This window comes from Myxocyprinus asiaticus, chromosome 5 (genome assembly GCF_019703515.2).
Source record: "Myxocyprinus asiaticus isolate MX2 ecotype Aquarium Trade chromosome 5, UBuf_Myxa_2, whole genome shotgun sequence".
Lineage (NCBI taxonomy): Eukaryota > Metazoa > Chordata > Actinopteri > Cypriniformes > Catostomidae > Myxocyprinus > Myxocyprinus asiaticus.
This window is the reverse complement of record NC_059348.1, coordinates 2,205,650-2,228,165: the sequence shown is the minus strand read 5'-3', so window position 1 is coordinate 2,228,165 and position 22,516 is coordinate 2,205,650. Positions and strand designations below refer to the sequence as shown.

The 22,516-nt window shown below is 39.3% G+C and overlaps 1 protein-coding gene across 1 annotated transcript in view; it reads left to right on the top strand.

Annotated features, from left to right (window-relative positions):
• The first annotated feature begins 2,203 nt into the window (after positions 1-2,203).
• The window catches only part of LOC127440709 (PH domain leucine-rich repeat-containing protein phosphatase 1-like), a 67,772-nt gene continuing 47,459 nt past the window's right edge, over positions 2,204-22,516 (top strand). The window contains exon 1 of the mRNA XM_051697454.1: positions 2,204-4,027. Coding sequence (XP_051553414.1) covers positions 2,878-4,027 — 1,150 coding nt within the window. The 5' untranslated portion in view covers positions 2,204-2,877. The remainder of the gene's footprint in view (positions 4,028-22,516) is intronic.

Genomic DNA, 22,516 nt, shown 5'->3' with positions numbered 1-22,516 from the left:
TGTTCCGATTTCTATATATTCAGATTTACAACTATATGTTCCGATTTAAAACAATATATAGGATTTAAAACTATATATTTTGATTTATAATTGTATATCTGGATTTACAACTATATATTTGTATTTTTAACTATATGTTCATATTTATAACTATATATTCAGATTTACAACTATATGTTCAGATTTTTAAATGAATCTTCAGATTTAATGCTATATTCAGATTTATTTATATTCAGGATGTATTCATATATATTCAGATTTATAACTATGTTCTGATTTACAACTACATATTCAGATTTATAACTATATATTCAGATTTACAACTATATCTTCAGATTTACAACTATATATTCAGATTTACAACTATATCTTCAGATTTTTAAATGTATGTTCAGATTTAATGCTATATTCAGATTTACTTATACATTTCCCACAGGTAACCTCAGGAGAAATACAGGCTGCTCTGGAAAAAGATGGTGTGGTTGTTTCAAGGAGCACAATACGACGATACTTGAACAAAAATGAGCTGCATGGTCAAGTTGCCAGAAAGAAGCCAATGCCACAAAAAAGCCTGGTTACAATATGCCCGACAACACCTTGACACGCCTCACAGCTTCTGGTACACTGTAATTTGGAGTGACGAGACCAAAATAGAGCTTCATGGTCACAACCATAAGCGCTATGTTTGGAGAGGGGTCAACAAGTATTGTGCTCCTTGAAACAACCACACCGTCTTTTTCCAGAGCAGCCTGTATTTCTCCTGAGGTTACCTATGGATTTTTCTTTGTATCCTGAACAATTCTTCTGGCAGTTGTGGCTGAAATCTTTCTTGATCTACCTGACCGTGGCTTGGTATCAAGAGATCCCTGAATTTTCCACTTCTTAATAAGTGACTGAGCAGTACTGACTGGCATTTTCAAGGCTTTATATATGCATTTTTTTGAACACATAAAAAATCCAGTAACTTTATTTATTGTAGACAATTTATTTATTGTGTCAGCAACTATTAAGTGTTTCAAATTAACATTTATATCAGTGTTTCTACATATTTTACTTGGCTCTTTAGAAAATAAATGAGGTTAGGCATTACACTTGATTCCCCAAAGAAGTGCACGTACAGCTGCACTTCAGATATGCATATTCATATAAACAAGAAAAAATAACTTGGTTTGAACACTAATCACCGTAATGGTGACTACAAGAAACAGGTAAATCAACACCAATAACACTAAAAATCTCTATGAATTCTTAATAACAACTAATTTAATGCCCCATTAAGTTCCTTTTGACCAAACATACATGCTTAAATTATTCAAGCGCAAGGGCTTATTATGAGTATTCACCACAACCTCAGTTCTGTACTTGATCATTTGAGTTAGTAGTTCTTAAAATCTTAATTTTATGGATTTGAAAGCTAAAGAAGTCCAAGGCACTCATAATTATTCATTAACTGTATGTAACTCTATAATATCACCTTAAAAATTACATTTTGTGTTGTACACATTAATGAAAATTAAGTATAGCTAAAATATTTCAGATATGTAAATTTCAAAAGGCACCTGTTTCAAAGAATTAGTGTACAATTATTACATTGTTCGAATGAGATCCAATATTAATTTATTATGATTTTATAGGAATAACAATAACTTGATCTATTTTGGTAAATGGGGTGTAATTGGAGGTCCGATTCCTTGTTAAGTTCTTAATATTATTTTATTGTTTTTGGATGAATGCCTTATCTGTTATTTTGTTTTAGCGTTTGATGAAATGTCATTGTCGTTCGTATATTTGATGACTAGATGGCAGTAAAACTCTTCTCCGTTACTTTAGATCGGCGTTCCGTAAAATGGCGTATATACTTAAAAAAAAATTATATTTATAAAAAAATTATAAAAAATATAATTTATAACCATCTCCTGTTATTTTTTATTCATTAAAAAATAAACACAATATGGATATGCAGAAAACATTAACAACAATCACAGAATAATTTTGGAGAGCTGCAGAAATTCATGATTCGTTGAATATTTCTCTGTTGGTATAAAAAAAAAAAAAATCTTGTGCGGTGATCATCATATCCTTTACTCTAATAGTTCTGATTATGAATCACTGCTGACTGCAGCTGTGACGCACCAATAAATCAAGCGCGACAGCAACGCGTCATAGGAGGAGTTTCCATGTTAAAAACTCACAAATCGGGTTAATTACGGTGTTTATTAAAATAACATTTCCAAGATGAGTATTAAGGCAAATACTAATAGAGTAAATACAATTTGAATTATCCAAAACAGCAGGTTGGGGGCGTTAACCGTGTACTCTCGTGAGGTTTAAGTAAAGTCGTGTCGTCCTTCTTGTTATTATTCAAAGAACAGCAGCATTAAAGTGATATAACAACGGCTAGAGGCTCAAATAAAGACATAAAATCCCAACACAGAGTAATAAAACGTCTCATCGTTCTTTTCTGCTGCAGTTGTTCAACACATCTATGTAGTTTCAGGCGGGGATCTTGAACTCTCGCGATGGTTGTCGCTATTCATGCGAGCTTCGAGTGAACTTTGGCATTTCTCCTCCCTCTTTGTTTTTCCATTATAATCATTATTCAAAGATCAATAACAGCATTAACAAATGAAAGCGAAGATGGGGACAAAAAACGCCAGAACGAAATGAAAACAACACGCGCTCCTCAGGTCCAGGGGGCGTGAGCTCTCGAGCCTCTTCCGCGCACTCTCGCGAGCTTTCTGGCATTCGCTACTCTACTCGGACTCCATGATCTGATCGCGAGCGGCGCGATCCAACCTGCGTGTCCCGCGCGCGTTCTCAGCGCGTCGTGCGGCGCTCATATTCCCGCTCCGATGGACTGAGAGCAATAGCGCGAGCATGGAGAATGTTAAAGCGAAGAAGAGCAGCGCTCTGAGTGTGGCCTTGAGATCCACAGAAGACGACGATGAAGGCCAGAGCTCGCCCAAGCCCCGTCATATGCGGAGCCGGACGCAGAGCCCCACCGAGCTCAATGTACTCAACAAAGCCTGCAAGAGCAGCTCCAGCCTGCTGCTTAGGAAGAGGAGAGTAAAGAGGCATGTGTCCAGCATCAGCAGCGCCTCTCACAGCCGCGGTCTGGACCGCCATACGATGCTCAGACACCGCGCTAGTCCGCAGCTGCAGCTGTCAGATCGCCAGTGGGTCCGGCAGGACCTGCGCAGGGGCTGCGTTCACGTCCACGACCGGCTCATGGCGTGCTCCCAGCCGCCCAGACCGGTGCTGTGCACGGTGGAGAGCACCGCGGCCGAGATCGCGCAGCGGCTACAACAGATGAGCGGCAAGATGGGCTCCGTTCTGCGGCTCAGCGCGAAGACCTGCCCGGACGTCAACGGGAACTGCGACGGAGAGTACCCGCTCAGACACCTGCCCGACCAGCCCAACGAGCGATTGCGGCTCTTACTTCTGGAGTCGCACCGCCAGTACCTCCAGGAGTACGACGTCTACACGCGTCCGGATGGCGAGCTGGAGCGCGCGTCCCCGCAGGACGAGGATTCGGTGAAGAGATTCACTGGCTCGGACGCGGAGACCAGCAGCGCTTGCGACGACCTGAGCTCCGGGGCCCGGCTCAGCCAGCACCGGGACTCGCTCAGCGACGACATGATCCTGGGCACTGACGCCTCGGCGTTTGACAGCAGCGCCACCGAGGGCCTGGACACGTACGGCAGCTCCTCGGATGAGCTGGAACTGGACTGTCCGTCGGAACCTGTTCTACAGAACGCGAACGAGGTGAACGCGAGGCTGAACGCGCTCAGCATCGGCACCGAGGCCGCGGGGGACGGTCCGGATTCTGGTACTGATGGGGAATCGGACTCCGGCCCGGCGCTGTACGTGCAGCTGCACGGCGAGACTGCCCGGCGCATGGGGCCCGATGAGAGGCCGCTGCAGGTCCAGAACGATTTTCTCTTTAAATTGGGATTTAAAGACCCGTGGCGGGTGCAGGAGGAGGGCATGAACACTGAGCTGGGATCACTCCTGCGCTTCTACGCAGGTAAATGACACATGCGTTTGTTTCTTCACTTGTTCATTTCGTTCTGCCCAAACAAACGGTAAGTTGCGGGTGCTTGTCACTTGATCACTCAGACTGTAGGATGTAGTGCAGAACATTAACCCTGGCTCGTGGACGTGAGCTGATGCAGTAGATTTCTCCAAGAGGTCAGGTTTACAGGTTGTGTTTTACATATGTTTAATGCGTGTCAAACATTCCAGAGGTGCTCTTTATCTGTTCAGTTGTGTTTCATTAAAGTATTAACTTCATCTCGGATGTTTCTCCTAAAAGTCCATTGGAGAAAACAAATGAGACTCAAATGAGGCAGATGTTGACATTCAGTAAGAGTCTAGTGTGGACAGTGTGGCACAAGTCATCTGCTTTTGGAAGAATTTGATGAATAATATTGAGACATTTGATTGCAGACATTGGTGAGCATGGTGCGAGACATTGTTGAGATCTTTTCTGAAATTCTAGAGGAGACACGTGTAAGATTACTAGAGATCTTTTCTTAGGAGAAACATTAAGAAGCAGGAGACTTTAGCAAAGTTTCCATTTAATCTCCGTTTAAGCCCATTGCTATCTATGTGAAACTATTGAGATTGTTTCTTTACAATCCATATTTCCATAGAACTCTCCGTCTATAAAAGGAATATTCCGGGTTCATTACAAGTTAAGCTCAATTGGTAGATAGCATTTGTGGCATAATGTTGATAAAAAAAAAATAAAAAATTATACTCGTCCCTCGTTTCCCAAAGAAAAAGCACTGTGAAGTGAGGCACTTACAATGGGAGTGAATGGGGCCAATCTGTAAACTGTAGTATACTTACTATATCTAAAGTATAGCCACAAGGCGTCTAAACTATACATGTTAGCATGATTTTAGTGCGATAAACTCGCTTACTAACCTTAATTTTTACCCTGTCGTCATTATGACATAACCGGCTAATTCTAGTAAGCGATTTATCACAAAAAAATCATGTAGAACAGAGATTTTAGTACACCAGAATCTTCTTAACATGTGTGATGTTAATGTCTTGTGGCTGTACGTTTGAAATGGTGTGTTTTTTACGTTTGTGGACTGGCCCTAATCACTTCCATTGGAAGTGCCTCATTGTAACCACAATTTTTAAATAAACAATGGACCAGTTGAAATGACTTTTTGTGGTAATCAACATATGCTACAAATGCTGTCAGTTGAGCTGAGCTTTCATTGAACCCGGAACATTCCTTAAAGTGTGCAGAAATGTGTTTTGACCCTTTGGGGCCCTGCTGATGGCTCTGATAAAGCCTACATGAATTTAGTGCACAAACACTGTCGCTACTGAATGTCATGGGCTGTGAAAACTACAATATGTGCACATGCGATATGTAAGATCAGTTCAGTCTATGTAACACCACTTTTAAGGGGTGAACATCCCAAACACTCTTCAAACTGTATCACTGAAATTTACAAAAGGCAAAAGACTTTACAGCTTTTTGTGAAGTCATTGCTTGAAGTGGGTCAAACACTGAATACTTGTGCACACTGTAGATTTTACATAAGTGGTCAGTTTGCTGTCACAGTTGATGTGACATCATAAAGGGGGTTTCTGTCCATGTATTTTTATGAAAATTTGGGGATTAATCTCCAAAAATAGTAGTTTTATAAAATCTCCAAAATGCACTTAAAAGACTTCTATGCTTGCTTGAGTCATGCGCAGTGACTATGATGGAAACACATTTACTGAATATATTCCTGTTGATTTGTATAGGAATATACGTAGATGCACATCACAAAAGTAATGTGACTTTGCCTCAACATGCCATGTGAATACATAATTCGCTTACAGAATATCATCAGTATCATTGCGTAGCATCTCAGTTGTTGCTCTGGTTATTCTGGAATGCCAAAGTCTGTCATCAAAATGATTGTCTAATATTACCTTTCAGAACTGTGTGATGCACTTTGGCACCCAGACATAAGGCATCTGCGGCTGAATGCTTACAAACATGATGTTCGTCAGAGCATTTTGTCTGTGTGCTCTAAACCGCAAGTAATTCAATGCATTTTAATATAGCCACAGTATCCTCAACTTCCATTTTCATGTCTATTTTGCTGCAATTTCCCCAGAAGTGATGATTTTGTTCTCTTAAACATGTGGGATGGAAACGCAGCTTTATTCGCTAATTGTTTTTGCGATATTCAGATTTTTCACGTAAATTATGTTCAACACTACAGGTACATCTAAAAAAATTAGAATATCGTGGAAAGTTCTTTTTTTTTTTTTTTCTTCCATAATTTAATTCAAAAAGTGGAACTTTCATATATTCTAGATCCTTTACACATAAAGTGAAATATTTCAAGCCTTTTTTTTGTTGTAATCTTGACGATTATGATTTACAGCTCATGGAAATCAAAAATCCAGTATCTCAAAATATCAGAATAAAGAATTTATAATACAGCAATATCGACCTTCTGAAAAGTACAGTATGTTAATTTATGCACTCAATACTTGGTCGGGACTCCTTTTGCACAAATTACTGCATCAATGTGGCGTGGCATGGAGGCAATCAGCCTGTGGCACTGCTGAGGTGTTTTGGAAGCCAAGGTTGCTTTGATAGCGGCTTTCAGCTCATCTGTATTGTTGGGTCTGGTGTCTCTCATTTTCCTCTTGACAATACCCCATAGATTCTCAAAAAAATTAACTGTTCAATGATATTCTAATTTTTTGAGAGGCACCTGTATAATGGAAACATAGCCACATTCTATAAATGCCTGACAAACACACCACCACATAATTTTATTTATACCAGTTTTATACTTTGACCCTCCACTAGCTGACTGTACAACTTTGTACAAACTTTATAAAGTAACTTTATGAGCACGATGATCCTCCATGTTTATGTTCCCATGGTGCTCTCTCTCACTCTCTCTCTCTGGTAATAAAACATGGCAGCATTCTCTGCTCCCACGGGTGCACATGACAAAGCCACAAAACCATTGTGCGCTGCTCTTGTCATTTGGACGGCGCTGTTGTTCCGGTCTGTCCATTATCATTGAAATGAAAGGCTGAATGCTGTGGGTGCAGTGGAGGGTGAAGAGCGAGGCGGACGGGGCGGTAGGGCAGGACGCTCGGCTTCTGGATATTCACATGTTGTTCAGAGGCTCTGTTCTTGGCTAGCGCTCCCTCACGTGGTCTCATGCCAACATCTATTGACCCACTGGCCAACAGTGGGCCGCAGGAAGTGCTTTTATTCACGCCGCTGAGAAAAACAGGGTTGTGAGGAATAGGGATGATGGGGGAAGGAAGGGCGGTGGGATTTGTTGGGCAGAGTACGAGTGGATCTTAGCAACTGTTGGAGCTGAGGTTTTTTTTAATGGGGTGTACCAAACTGTGTTAATATCCAGAATAGTGTTGAGGAAGCTACTTTGAAACTGTAGCTTCACAAGCTACAAATTACTCACGACTTAAAGTAGTTAAACTACAGTCAAGCTTCTCTTTTAAAAAAGTATTTTGCTCTACAAACTACAAACAAAAAGTAGCTAACTACACTGAAGCTATATATAAGAATTAGTCTGAACAAATAAAGTCATATCAAATATAAACTTAAACTAGAAAACACACTATTTTACACATCGAGTCGAAATATGTGATAAACTGTTGAGATTAACTAAATATTTCACTTCAAAAAAGAAGGCAAAGTCTGTTTTAACACTGGACGTGTCAAAGCGAACATTCTAAACTGTTTGTTTGTCTTGCTAGCAGGAATAGCGACAGCGCTTGCAGTGCAAAATGGAACGGAACATCAGTTTACTGTCGGTGCGATGTGCAGCAACAGACACTTCCAGCGTAGACTACTTTATTGATTATAATGGGATCTCTTTACTTTTGATGCGCCGCTCGTGTCGGGTGTAGACGGGGTGTAAAGCTATGCTGGGTTCAAGTGAATCATTAAATGTGAACTAGTTCATTTGTCCTCTCAACCACAATAGAATGGCCTTTTGTTCCACCGAAAACAGAACAGTCATGTTCTGCGTATCGAACTGCAGCCGTTGACATCCTCCCACATCCTCACAAATACATTTTCGTTTGCAAAAGCATTAATTTCGCTTCAGTTACGCCTCTCGACCACACTAGAACTGCGTTTTACTCTGCTGAAATCTGAGCATTTAGAAAACGCTCCCCATTATCGCATACTTTGGAAAACAAATAGTGTTAGGAAACGGAAAACAAAGGGATTAGTGTCGTCATGGCCGTAATAACACCTTCTTAAGGGAAATTATTCCACAATAGCAGTCAATGCTCTATGTACACAAGACGGTAAAATAAATATAGATTTTTTTTTATTTTTTTTTTATTTCATACACAATACTGTTGTTGTAGCAGTGATGGTTCAGCAGAAACTCCTCAGGCCACATCCACACTAATCTGTTTTCAGTTTCCTAACTGCTGCCCACATGTGACGTGGATTAATGATCACCTGATAAGACCTGTCAGTCATCATTCTCTCGCTCTGTGCGGTCAGTAAAATGCAGTGTTTCTCAGTGTCTCTTATTATCATTCCTGGCGTGACTGCTAAAGCTTCCGGAAGCGTCGAGAGCGTTCCCCTCCTCCGTCTGCAGGTCCACAGGCATGTGAGGAATGTTTGCACACTCTTAGGGAATGTCAGGCATGTTGGGATCCGAGCACAGGGAGGAGACATAGTGGACACTGGACGAGTCAGGCCACATCTGTCTGGAGTGTTTTATAACTCTAAAGACATCACAGCCACTGGAAGCTGCCTCAGATCTGTGTTTACAGGCTCTTATCTTGTAGTAGTGCATTTATGTTACAATGCATGTTATACAAGCACACAATTCCCTGCTCAAAATATCTCCACAATCTCCATTTCCTCACATAAATGGATAAGAAATCAAGATCCCCCCCCCCAGCCTTTTCCAGAAAATTACCTGCAATTTTCAGTTTAGATGTCACGTGTGAATGTGGCCCGTTTGAAAATACTTGTAATTTTTGTACTGCCTATTTCCCTGTATGAGAAGTTGTTACAGTACCTGAAAAGTTCTGTTTTAACGCTATGTGTGAAGCTTGTACACGGTCAGGACGTGCTGACTTAAGATGGGGATGATTCAGTTATTCTGGGGTCCAAAAATAGACAGTTTTTTTAATGGCGATTTATTTGGAGGATATTAAAAGTGTTTGATGTTTTAGAGCTGACTATTGAGGAAATCACTTGGTAACATTTTACAGTAAGGTTCCATTGGTTAACAACAGTAGTAAAAATGAACTAACAATAAACAATACTTTTACAGCATTTATTAATAATATTTAATGTTAATTTCAACACATACTAACATGTTTTAAAACCAAAAGTAGCATTTGTTAACATTAGTTAATGCACTATGAACTAACAATGAACAATTGTATTTTTATTATTAAATTTTTTTACTGATTCATAAATTAACACAAGAAATACAACAACTTCTATATAATGAATCAAAAACTTTTAACATTAAACCCCCACTATATCCCCTCCCCCTACCAAACTCTCAAACCACCCTGACCCCCCCACGAACACCCCTGTGGTCAATAGAATATAGACACACACACACACACACACAGAAAACTAAAACAACAACATAAAATAACATACAATAATCAAGTATAATAATAATAATAAAAAATAAAAAAAATAAAAATAAAAAAAAAACAACTTTAAATTACTCCCTCCACCGCCCCACCTCGAGATTCCCTCAAAAATGCTAAATAATTGCCCCATTTCTTATTGTAAGTTTCCCTAACCCTCATCCTAATACTCGACCCCTCCTCGAAGGCAGCCACCCTCCCCATCTCCGCGCACCACTCCGGGAACGAGGGTGCTCCATCCGACTTCCAACTCCTCAAAATAACCTGTCTACCAATCATCACACCGGTCAAAACCCAGTCCTTCATGTGCTTATCTACCAAATCCATGACCTCCCTATCACCCAAAATACAGAGTCTGGGGCAGAACAAGACCTGAGTGCCCAACACATCACACACAAAACTTTGCATCTTCAGCCAAAATTCTTGGATCTTAAGGCACCCCCAAAAAACATGGATGGTGTCTCCATCTTCAGTATGGCATCGCCAGCAGATGGGTGTGTCCTTAAGACCAAGCCTATACAATCTAGAGGGGGTCCAATAAAATCTGTGTAAAATCTTAAATTGCATAAGGCGAACCCTTGCATCTCTAGATGTAGACTTGATGTTTTTTAGAATCCTTGCCCACACTCCCTCCTCCAATACCAAGTTTAAATCTTTCTCCCATAATCTTTTAAGAGAATTTAAAGCTCGGTCCCCCAGACTCTGAATTAACAAGGAGTAATACACTGATGCCTCATGACCCTTCCCAAAAGCTGCAATCACCACTTCCAGAGTATCTGCCGCTCCAGGGGGGTGTATGCTACTCCCAAAAACAGAGCAGAGCAGGTGGTGCAGCTGTAAATACTTATAAAACTGAGATCTGGGAGTCCCAAAATGTTGAACCAAATTTTCAAAAGATCTCAATACTCCACCCTCATATAGGTCACCAAGTGCATTAACCCCCCTCACAATCCAATCTGACCAACAGAAAGGGGACTTATTAATGCATAGTTTAGGGTTCTGCCATATGCTCGAGGCAACATTTAAATAAATATCAGAATTAAACACTCTGGACACTTTTGTCCATATCGAGTGTAAATGCAAAATAACAGGGTGCGACTTAACCTCTCCAGCTAGTTTAATCGAAAGGCTTTGCAGTGGCGAGATAGGGGCAAGAACTTCCTTTTCAATACAAAACCAGGGAGGGGCTCTCTCAGGTGGAAGCGACCAATGAACCAAATGTCTAAGACTGAATGCATAATAATAAAATAAAATCTTGGGTAGGCCTAACCCACCTTTGTCAATCGACCTATGTAATTTACTGAAATTTAACCTGGGACGCTTACCATTCCAAATGAAGGACTTCACTATGCTATCAAATTGCTTAAAATAAGAGAGAGGGACATCTACAGGGAGAGATTGTAGCAGATAGTTAAATTTTGGAATGCAATTCATTTTAATAACATTAACCTTCCCAATCATCGATAAGTGTAATGAAGCCCACCTGTCCACATCATTCGAAAACCTTTTTATTAAGGGATCAAAATTAACTCTGACTAAATCAGACAAATTTGCTGGGAATAAAATTCCCAAATACTTAATTCCCTGTTTGGGCCACATGAAGGCGCCCGGCTGGAAAGCCGTTACTGGACAGTACGCTGTCAAAGCCAAAGCTTCGGATTTGACTCTGTATCCTGAGAATTTGGAAAAGGAGTTAATAATTTTGTGGAGGCAAGGCATGGATCTAGTGGGGTCGGAGACGAATAATAAAATATCATCTGCGTAAAGCAGAAGCTTATGCACTACACCTCCTGCCGTCACCCCTGGAAAATCATCCTCCTTTCTTATCGCGGCTGCTAATGGTTCCAGGGCAAGACAGAACAATAATGGGGAAAGAGGGCAACCCTGCCGGGTGCCCCTATCCAGGGTAAAATAATCTGAAATTAACCCATTTGTTTGTACCGCTGCTACAGGGTGTCTATAAAGTAACTTAATCCAACCAATAAATGTATTCCCAAACCCATACCTTTCCAAAATCTTGAAAAGATAATCCCATTCTACCATATCAAACGCCTTTTCGGCGTCAAGAGAGATGGCAGCAACCGGAGATTGTTCATTTGCAACTGACCACATGATATTGATGAAACGCCTAATATTATCTGAAGAACCATGGCCTCGAATAAACCCCACCTGATCTATATGTATAAGAGATGTCATAACTTTACTTAATCGATTAGCCAGAATTTTGGACAAAATTTTTACATCTAACTGGATCAGCGAAATTGGGCGGTAACTTTTACACTCGCTTGGATCTTTATCCTTTTTTAGAATCAGACTGATCCGGGCTTGTGTCATGGTTGGAGGAAGCTTTCCATTCTTTAATGAATCAGTATAAACTTCTAACAAAAGTGGCGCCAGTTCTGTAGCATAAGATTTGAAAAACTCAGCGGCAAAGCCGTCAGGCCCTGGAGCCTTGCCTGTAGGCAGGGACTTAATTACCTCAACAAGCTCCTCCAAGGTTATCTCAGAATCAAGATAGTTTTTTTGCTCATTCGTCAGTTTAGGGAGATCTAATGGTTCCACAAAGTTCCTAATATCTTCATCAGTAGACGAAGACGTGGACCTATAGAGATCAAGATAGAACTCTTTAAAAGCATTATTAATATCAATAGCCGAGGTAAATATTTCACCACAAGCAGATTTCACTGAGGGAATGATAGAAAAAGACTCTCTCTGCTTTATATATCTAGCCAAAAGTTTTCCTGCTTTATCACCTGACTCAAAGTATGACTGTCTTGCCCTGAATTACCAAAACTCCACTTTCTGTGACAGAATAGTATTATATCTGTATTTCAAATGAGTCAATTCTCTGAGGCCATCAGATGACATACGGCGCTTCAGCTCTGCCTCTGCACTTTTAATATTTCCTTCCAACTCCACAAGTTCTTGTGCTTTGGATTTTTTGATGAATGAGGCATACTGTATGATCCGACCCCTAAGAACCACCTTCAATGCCTCCCAAGCCACGCCCACAAAGGATACTGAGGACCAGTTGGTCTCCATATAAACACTGATTTCAGTCTTTAACATTTGTTGGAAATCAGGATTTTGCAAAAGGGATACATTAAAGCACCTACTATATGATTTCTTTTTCTCCATACGTGGCATCACCTCTAAACTCACCAGGGTGTGATCTGAGACTAAGATATTTCCAATTGAGCAATCAACAACAGATGAAATAAGGGATTTGGATATTTAAAAAAAATCTATTCTAGAATAAATCTTGTGGACTGATGAAAAAAATGTATAGTCCCTACCAGATGGGTTCAAAAGTCTCCAAATGTCTGTAAGACCCAGATTTTTACACATCCTGTGAAGCATCAATGTTGCTCTAGGGGATTTGCACACTTTTGCTTCACTATGATCAAGCACTGAGTCCATCAAAAGATTAAAGTCTCCTCCCAATATTATATCATGAGGGGTGCCAATGGTTTGCAACATCCCTTCAAGATCTATAAAAAAGCCATGATCATCAGCGTTAGGTGCGTAAATATTAGCCAAAATCAACCTTTGCCCTTGAATTTCAGCTAAAACAATAATTACTCTTCCTAATTTATCCTTGCTTTGTTTGAGACATTTGAATTGTAAATGTTTATTAATCAATATAATGACTCCCTTGCTCTTACTTGGGCCAACACTAAAGAAAACATGTCCACCCCATATCTTCCCAAATTTTTCAGCTTCTTGTGGGGAGAGATATGTTTCTTGAAGAAACACTATATCATATTTCTTACGTTTAAGAAAAGTAATAACCTTCCTTCTTTTTATGGGGTGCCCCAACCCATTCACATTCCATGTGGAGAGAGATAGTACACTCATATTAACATTTGACATTTTGATATAGTAAAAAAAATAAATTGTGTGTCAAAAACAAAATTATATAGATCACATTCCCCAATAGTGAAACAATCAACCCCCGAACAAAACAAACAGAAAAAAGAAAAACGTGCGCATTAACCCCACGCACGACAGCGCCAACCGGCGTCAATCCCTCTAAACTCAAAAGGTCCATGAACGCCCACGAGTCCCCACGACAACTTTGCCATCGGATTGCTCAATTTTGCCTCACAAATTTGTGAGGCAAAATTACATAACAGAAAATACTTTGTAAAATAAACCCAGTCAATAGGAAGAATGAACACTAAGAACGTGTAGATTCATTCACAGAACTGTTTTAAAGGTGTGATCTTCCACAAAACAAATTCCAGCTGATATAAAACCGTTCAGATTCATCGGACAGACAAACGAATGTTCCGTGAGCCAGCTGTTATGAGTTCAGCGGATGACGTAATCATTCCAATGTCCCATTAAAATTTTTTTAAAAAAAACTCAACAAAACAAACTACAGCCAGCAGGAGGAATAAGCACAAAGAACGAACAGATTAATCCACAGCTGTTCTAAGGAGAGTTATTCAATAGAACAAGCTCCAGCCGCTAGGCGGAACCAATACAAAAAGAAACAACACCGGCATCCCGGTTCCCCGGATGGTCGAGTCAGTTCACTCGGAGGCTGCATAAAAGTATATACCATGACCGATCGCGTTTCTCTATTGTCGAACTCGCAAAGTCGGGAACAAGAAAATATTATGGTTCTTCCAAGAAAGCTTCCCTTTGCTCCTCGCCTGGCGCAACACAAGATCTTTATCAGATGATCTCAGAAATCTGGCCAGAATTGATCTGGGCCTGTCTCCCTCAGCAGATCTGTGAGACGGGACTCTGTGAGCTCGCTCAATTTCCAGCTTGTGGCCTGTTATGTCGAGCAGACTCGGGGAAAAGCTCGTCCAGGAATTTCACCATATCTCTGCCCTCCTCAAGCTCAGGAATTCCAACAATTCGAACGTTATTCCTGTGGCTTCTATTTTCAAGATCTTCAAGCTTTTCAAGGAGATGTTCCAGATCAACTTTGGTCGCGGGTGGATTAGCGGCTAATTCCCTCTCCGAAGATTCCAGAAAATCGATTCGTTTTTCAACATCAGTCACTCTTGTACCTAACTAGGAGAATTTTATTTCCATCGCCGTGATCGATCGACGTATTACAGCGAGATCCTCCAAGTCAGCAAGAATCTTCGTCAACATCACCGACATGTTGGACAACTGACGCTGGATCTCCTCTCTCGCCGCGCCATCCAAATCGAGTCCCCGGTCTGTAGGCCTGTCGGGGCTTTCATCCTGAACACGTAAGTGTCTTTTAATGTCTCCCGAGCCTGAGGATTTTGACTTCTTTGCCATGTTTTGCAACAAAGGGCAAATGTGTAACTGGGTGTAACAAATTTCACCAGATTATAATATGAAAATAATCGAAAATTCAGCAAAGTGCGCAGAGCTCGTCGCTCACACGTCTGCTCCTTGCATGGCGTCCAGGGTGAACCCCCAATTGTATTTTTATTGACATTAACAAAAATTAATCAGTACTTTAAAAATATAGTGTTTGTTCATGATACCTAATGCATTAAAGAACAGAACCTTATTGTAAAGTGTTACCAACCACATACCGTATGATGCTCAGGACATGGCGAAAACAGTCAAATCTGTACATAAAAGGCATTTGATAAGTTGCAAAATAAATAATGAAGGCCTGGTAAAAAAAAGTTTTCAAATCAGTTTTAATCTGACCTTCATATAAAAAAGTTGATTTAAAAAAAAAAAAGATGTTTACTATATTGTCAATGTACAATGTCAATGTTTCATGCAAGTATTCATTAGTTGACTAGATTTGCTGTGAATTGCCAGCATGCATCACATACTGACAGCAATGACCCAGAAACCAGCCTTGTCCTATTTTACTCCTTCACAATTGTGTCAGTGGTTGCCGTGGAAACAAATGCTGTCTTCAAACAGGACACAGGAGAACATGTTTTAAAAACACAAGACCTCTGTGATGGTTTACCAGCCGCATGCCATCTGATGGAAATGCTGGATGGTTTTACAGTCATTCCTCTTCACTAGGTCAAACAGGTGTTCAGTATGCACTAAAAGGTGTTTAACACTAATTGATCGGGCACCAGTCGTTAATGGTTGTCGTCTATCCTCTTTTTTCCCTTTAGTTATAATGTATGGTGCCTTTACATGCTGCATAGCTTAATGCTTGTAAAATTGAACATTGCGTGTATAACAATGTTTTTGTAGTGTGTGTGATGTGACCCATGCAGAGGTCTGGAAACATAAGAGAGAATGACTAAACAAACACAACATTACGTAACACAACACACTCCGTCAGTCTGTGTGTGTAAGAAAGTCAAGAGGATGAGAATGTTCATGTGGTTGATATTAGTCTTGTTGTGATGGGAAGATTGAATAATTTTACTGACTTGGATCTTTGAGTCTCGTTCAGCAAAATGAACGAATCTTTATTCAAGTCATTTTGTTCATTTGATTCAGAATTAAATTAAAATGTTACATTTTCAATAGCCAAATCACCCCCAACACGTCTGCTTACGCAAACTTTGATTATAGTCCCAATAAGGAAAAAATGATAATGCAGCCAAGGACAAATTATGAGAAACAAAAGATTAGTTTCCTGTACAGCGTCTATGCGGATTTCATGTAACAAACGAACAGAGGTTGCGCAATGCGCATGCGCGGCCAACATAGAATGCACGAATCACTCTCTGAGATTACTCTTTCTTCTGAATCACATAAAAGATTCGTTCAGAATGAATGACCCATCACTATAGTCTTGAGTAGTTGCACAGAAACTCGCTCATCAGGAATTAGGGTTGGGAACCAAGAACCAGTTCTTTTGAATCTACAGCGTGAAGTTAGCAAAATGTTAGCAAATTTGTGTTTGTTTAGATTAGAATTTTATTTAATGGTGCTTTAAGTGCTTTTTTTTATGGAATGGTATGGAGAAAATATTGTTATTCCCTGGAAGATGTCACTGAAATGAATGTCCTGAGAAATCACACTGGGACAGCACTAGACGGTGTAAACAGCAAACTAACTGTGACCGCGGGATGCAGGTTTCTTTGATCATCCAATCAGAAGACATTAATGCACTTTCTGCCCATCAATCATTTTGCATGTTCTCATATTGTAGTAGTAGTTGAAGCGAATCATTCAGGTTTAATGCCATATTCAGATTAGTGGTAGGCCGATATATCGGTTTTACCGATTAATCAGTGCAGATAGTTGCTTTTTGGAACTGCTGGTTATCGGAAAAATCTATGCCGATTGTTGCAGAGTTTTTTAATTTTTTTTTTTATTCCCCAACAATAAACCTCATCTAGTGTGTGTGTGTGTGTGTGTGTGTGTGTGTATAAAATATATATATATATATATATTTCAAAACTCTTCATCTGGTGAATATATACCATAAGTTATAAAAAGCTTCATTTGGTAATTACTTGCATATTGAGCATTGTAATGGAGCCAAATTTCTGTCATTTCTAAATAAGAGTCCCCAGTGTATTTCGGGCTTGTTAATAGTTTAAAAAACGATCTGCCGTTTAATTAGTTATCGGCTTTTTCATCACTTAGTTATAGTATTGGCAAAATCTACTATCGGTCGACCTCTAATTCAGATTCATAACATTTGTCAGGTTGAGGGCGCTATTTGCTACTGTTGTGCTTGACAACCCTGAGAAAATGCACTGCTGCTCGATGATGGTCTCAATGGTTCAACCGTAAGAATATCTTGAATATCGTGATTTGAAAACATTGGCTGAGACTGCATCAGTTGTCTGAATTTTATTTGTTTATTAGTGTGATAAAGTGTTGTGTTTTGTAAGTGTTGTGTAAGGGTCATAGTGTTAGTTTATCATGATCTTATGTTATTGATCACAGTATTATTGATCAGTGTGTGAGAGGACTCTAGTTACCCCTGATCACTCCATCTCTTCAGGGTGTGTGTGTTTAATTTGGTCACATACTGATATACTCTTCTTTCATTGTTTTCTCTTGTCATCTGTTTTTACTTCATTATTTGTCATGTCTTTATTTCACTCCCTCCACACATCCACCCTTACCCAACTCTCTCTCTCTCTCTCTCTCTCTCTCTCTCTCTCTCTCTCTCTCTCTCTCTCTCTTTGTGTGTGTGTGTGTGTTATGTAACAGGAATCTCTGGTGTTCCTGAATGGCTCAGTTCGCTCTGGCGTGTGTGTGTGTGTGTGTGTTCTCCTGTATTTACAGCAGCAGCACATGGTAAATCACATTTAACATGTAGCGTGCCCTGTTACGCTCTCGCTACTATTTCAAATGGCTATTCTTGCTTTTAATTAATGTGTTAAGCAGAATGGCAGACATTGAGAAACATTCGCATTGATTGAGATGACAGAGCACTAATCCACTGTGAAGCATGCAGCATATGTAGACTATAAGGTATATTTATATAATTTAAATCATAGCATTTGCGATTTAATGTTAACACTGGGGCATGTAGTGAGCTGTTTATACGGAGAAGTGACGCTTCTGTCAAAAACACACGATTCAAGATAAAAGCTAGGTGCCTGAAACTGAAGAAACTGTGACATAAATAAAAAAGATATATATTTACTGTAGTAATAATGAATAATGATTAATATAGTAATAATAATAATAATGAAAATTAAGAAATATATCACAAGCAAGAGTGCTGTTGTACTGAATAAAATTAGTTAACAAATGCAATGATAAGTAAGTAATTCTATTTTCAATCGTTAAAAGTTTTAGAATTTGATTAGACACAATTTTGATGATGAAATTAAATTAAACTTTAAAACATGGAATTCTGAAAAAAGGAGACCAGGAATAGGGAAAAATAAAAAATATTTCAGTAGGGCCATACTTAAAAACACAAAGGCTGTGTCTTGTTTGGAAGGCTGCATGCTAGGTAGGACACGTCCTTTGAAAGCTGCAGTACACCGAGTGTCCTCCTTTAAACAAGCCTTGTTTAAACGAGACGGCCTTCGTAGGACAAACTGAAACGTAACGTAACATGATTGCGATGACAACACGCCACACTTTAACAAGCGCGAGCGCTTCAAGTGAGAAGGGAACAAAGTCCCTATAAAAGGGAATGTATGAGGTACATTTTAGGAGAGTTATAATGATGTAAAGAGAAAAGAAAATAGATTTTACAGGTGTACTTTTAGTCTAAAACTTTATTTTAATTATATATTAATATCATTATACATATTATATACTCTGCACCCATCTGCTGAGGTACTTCAACTTGGGAATTAACATTCCTTGCATTTGAAAATCATATTTACGGGCAAATTTCGTCTTTTTTTTTTAAGACATTTCCGTTGAACCAAAGTATTGTGGGTTATGAGTGCCCACGAAGGATACACCTCATGCATCCTCCGAATTCCCGTGAAAGAAGGTCGCATTCGAAGGCTACATTCGAAGTGTCCTACTCGCTTTTCTGAAATGAGACAGCCTCTGACGTATGCGGCCAACAAATGCGACCTCCGGAGGACGCATCCTTCCAAACGAGACACAGCCATAGTCGTGATGAAAAGGAAGTTGTGACCGATATTTTCTTCCATATTGTGACATACATCCGAGTGAAACGGCTTATCGAAGAAACAATGTAGGGCGGGGACTTGTTTTTATTCATTGGTTGTTGATTGGATTGTAAAAAGTGGGCCTGAACGGAGGCAGATCTGAATGTGAGCTTGCAGTTGAGAGACATACGCACCCATTTACTACTCTGCTGGTCGTGTTGGCACCGGAGAAACTGAGCAGCGATCTCTAATTAGTAAAAACAAGCGAGTCAACGTGCTTTGAATCACAATACATTAAATATTAATAGGAAAAAGAACACTGACACCCCTGGCGCATCGCATCAACGGACCGCAACGAATTGGCGCCTGTTTCAAATACTCCATGACTGGGGAGTGAGGGCAGCACAAAATGGGCACTTTCAGTGTCATTTTTTGAAAGATTTCAGTGCTTCACTGATTCAATTTGATGTGTTCTATTTGCGGTTGAGGAGACGCAACGCGCCGCTTGTGTCCGGTGTATACTGGGTATTACTAGTGCTACACAACCCAGAAAGCCTCCAAAAGATGCCTGCATTAATAAAATATGAATAAACTCCAGTAACGTTTCCCCTTCCGACGCGTGCCCATTGAAATGTGATCGCCTCTGGACTCATTGAGATGTGAAATGTCTCAAACGCGGCTGCAGATTTGCCATTTTCCTCTTCCTTTCAAATGTAAAAGCCAGCAGGTCAGTAATTAATGTAGTTTGGGGTAGGTAACATGATTTGGGAAGAAACAGCTTAAAATACACCTTGTCATCTCATCATAGCTGATTTGATGCGAGGTCTGTGTACGTGAAGGGGTGGAGTTAAAACTGACTGAACACTTTGGCTGTTGACAAATAGCTGCAGAGTAGTCTTGCTTACGTCATTAGAGAAAAGTCAGTCATTTCACCGGAAGTCAACCTTATGACATTATGATTAAAGATTACGAAGTAATTATTATTGTTTTTTTTTTTTAATAAAATATACATGGATAAATCGTTCACAATAAGACCTGTAACATGCATTAATAAAATAGTGTCAATTTTAATTTCATGCCGACTTTAAGCAATGCATGCTTAATTGAGAAACACAGAGAGAGAGAGGGAGAGAGAGAGAGAGATAGTTGGGTAAGGGTGGATGTGTGGAAGGAGTGAAATAAAGGAAACATGCATTGCTTTTAATTTATTATTTCCATTAAAATGTAACTTTACATAGGCTAAAGGAGTGTGTTCAATAGCACATTACCATATTAGCAAATCTTTGATATTGGTATCGAGAACTACTGAAGTTTTGTTATCGTTACAACACTATCTGTGAGTATTGGCTGATATTTGTGGGTTTTTTTATTATCAGCATCAGTCTTATTAGGGTACATTATTAAGTTTTGATGCTTAATTTAATTTTAAGCCTGATCTCATAGAAATTGTGACTGTGGCAACATTTTTGCAAATTGATATTACGTAGCTTATTACGTGTATTGCGTCAGTTCTGAAGTGAAATGTCCTCTGTGTGGCGCTAAAAGCAAGTTAAATGTTCTTCCAAACAAATGATGTTTTTAAAGTTAATGCTTTAAGTTTTAAATCAACAAAACAGACCTCCCTTCCCTAAATCTTAAACCTAACCCATAGTGTCAGAAAAAGCAAATGTGAAAAACACAACCAGGTCATTTTGTGGAGCTTCTATAACACTTTCGGCTCATGTGTTGACTCGTGTGCTCTTCAGCATTCGTACCCTGGTCCTTTGGATCACAAGTGCAACGATGTTGATCAGTTGAGCTACTGCACAATTTGATCACACTTGAACAAGCTTACAAATGTTGTTGATTGTGTAATGCAAACGTCAAAATGTACAATCATACACTTTAGTAAAAGTGTTTAGATTTCATAAGATATTGTGTGAGGAAAAGATTGATTAGTAAGTGTTTATGAACTGATAATCTGCCGTTTTACTCACGATTTGTGTGGAAGTGAAAAAAGGTAATTGTTGTTGTAGCGCCTCTAGTGTTCATTTCTCAAGGGGAGTGTAAACATCATTTTTGTAAATTGTGTGTGTAATTATAAGATTTGTATGTGTCGCCCATGTTCTTACATTATCAGTGTGGGGTGTAAAGGCCTCGATATACTTCCTACAGAATCGAAGAACGAACAAGTGTGACATAATTTAGAACAAAATCTGGCCAAAAAGTTTTTTTTTTTTTTTTTTTTGCATTCGTTTCAGTGGTTCGTAACAGCTTGCTAGGGCGAACTTTTAGGAAAAAGTCTTATCAGCTGCTAAACACCTTCTTACTGCCATTGGTCCATGTCATCAGTAGGTATGACCTGGAGCTCCACCTACCTTGAGGCTGATGGTTAATTTTGTTTATGTGGTTCAGTGAGTCAAAATCAGTCAACATGAACACATCGATGTGCAGAGTTATTAGCGAGCTGGTGCAAATGTACCTACATCTGTATGTTCGTTCGCTTGGAGACATTTTCCAAGACCATGTCATGTGATTTTTTTTTTTTTTTTTTTTTTTTTTTTTTTGTCTACTAAAGGAATCAAATCTTCTCAAATAATCCCAAGTGTCCATTCACTCATGTGCCTTCTGCAGCAAAAGCCATTCACACATCTGTCTAAAGTAAGATATGTCTCAATCATCATTGTTTTATCTTTGTTCTGCACATTAATACTTTTATAAACTCAAATTTGCAATGGTATCAGAGTCATCATAAATTACAATAACAGAGTGTAACCGGCACATATTACGGCCATATTGTAGCATGTTAGCGCATTATCGTCATGAATTCATAATGTAAACAAGACAAATTATTTTTTTTTTTTGCTGCATATATATGACTTTAAATCATCATCAAGTGGTTAAAACAGCTTCTTTTACTGACCTGTGAAGTCTACTCATAGAATGAAGCGTGAAGTCATTGATAACACATTTTTAAGGTTTTACATGAGCGTTTATATGGGTGTCCTCATATTAAATGTACTTCTTTTATTTTTCTAAATACATCTCAAAAACTGTACAGAATTATGTAGATGCTAGTTACATTCAGTCCAACTGACTTCCTTAAGTTTTCATAGTAATTCTGTAATACAGACATAATCAGAAGAGAACAAAACACCAACAAAGATAAAAAAGTAAATAAATTACAAAAGAGACAGGGTACAGTACAGAATAATAGCAAATTTGCACAGTTCCAATATGTTGTTTTCTTCTGCAATAATTTAATAAATCCACAAACTCTCTCCATCTCCTCCATTAAAAACTCCCACTTTTGTTTGCTTAATCATAGGGAGAAGGTAAAGGTTTCTATCTTATATATCTCTATTACAATTCCTCTCCAGTCTTCTATTGTGGGTGGAGCAGGTTGGAGCCATGTACGAGTA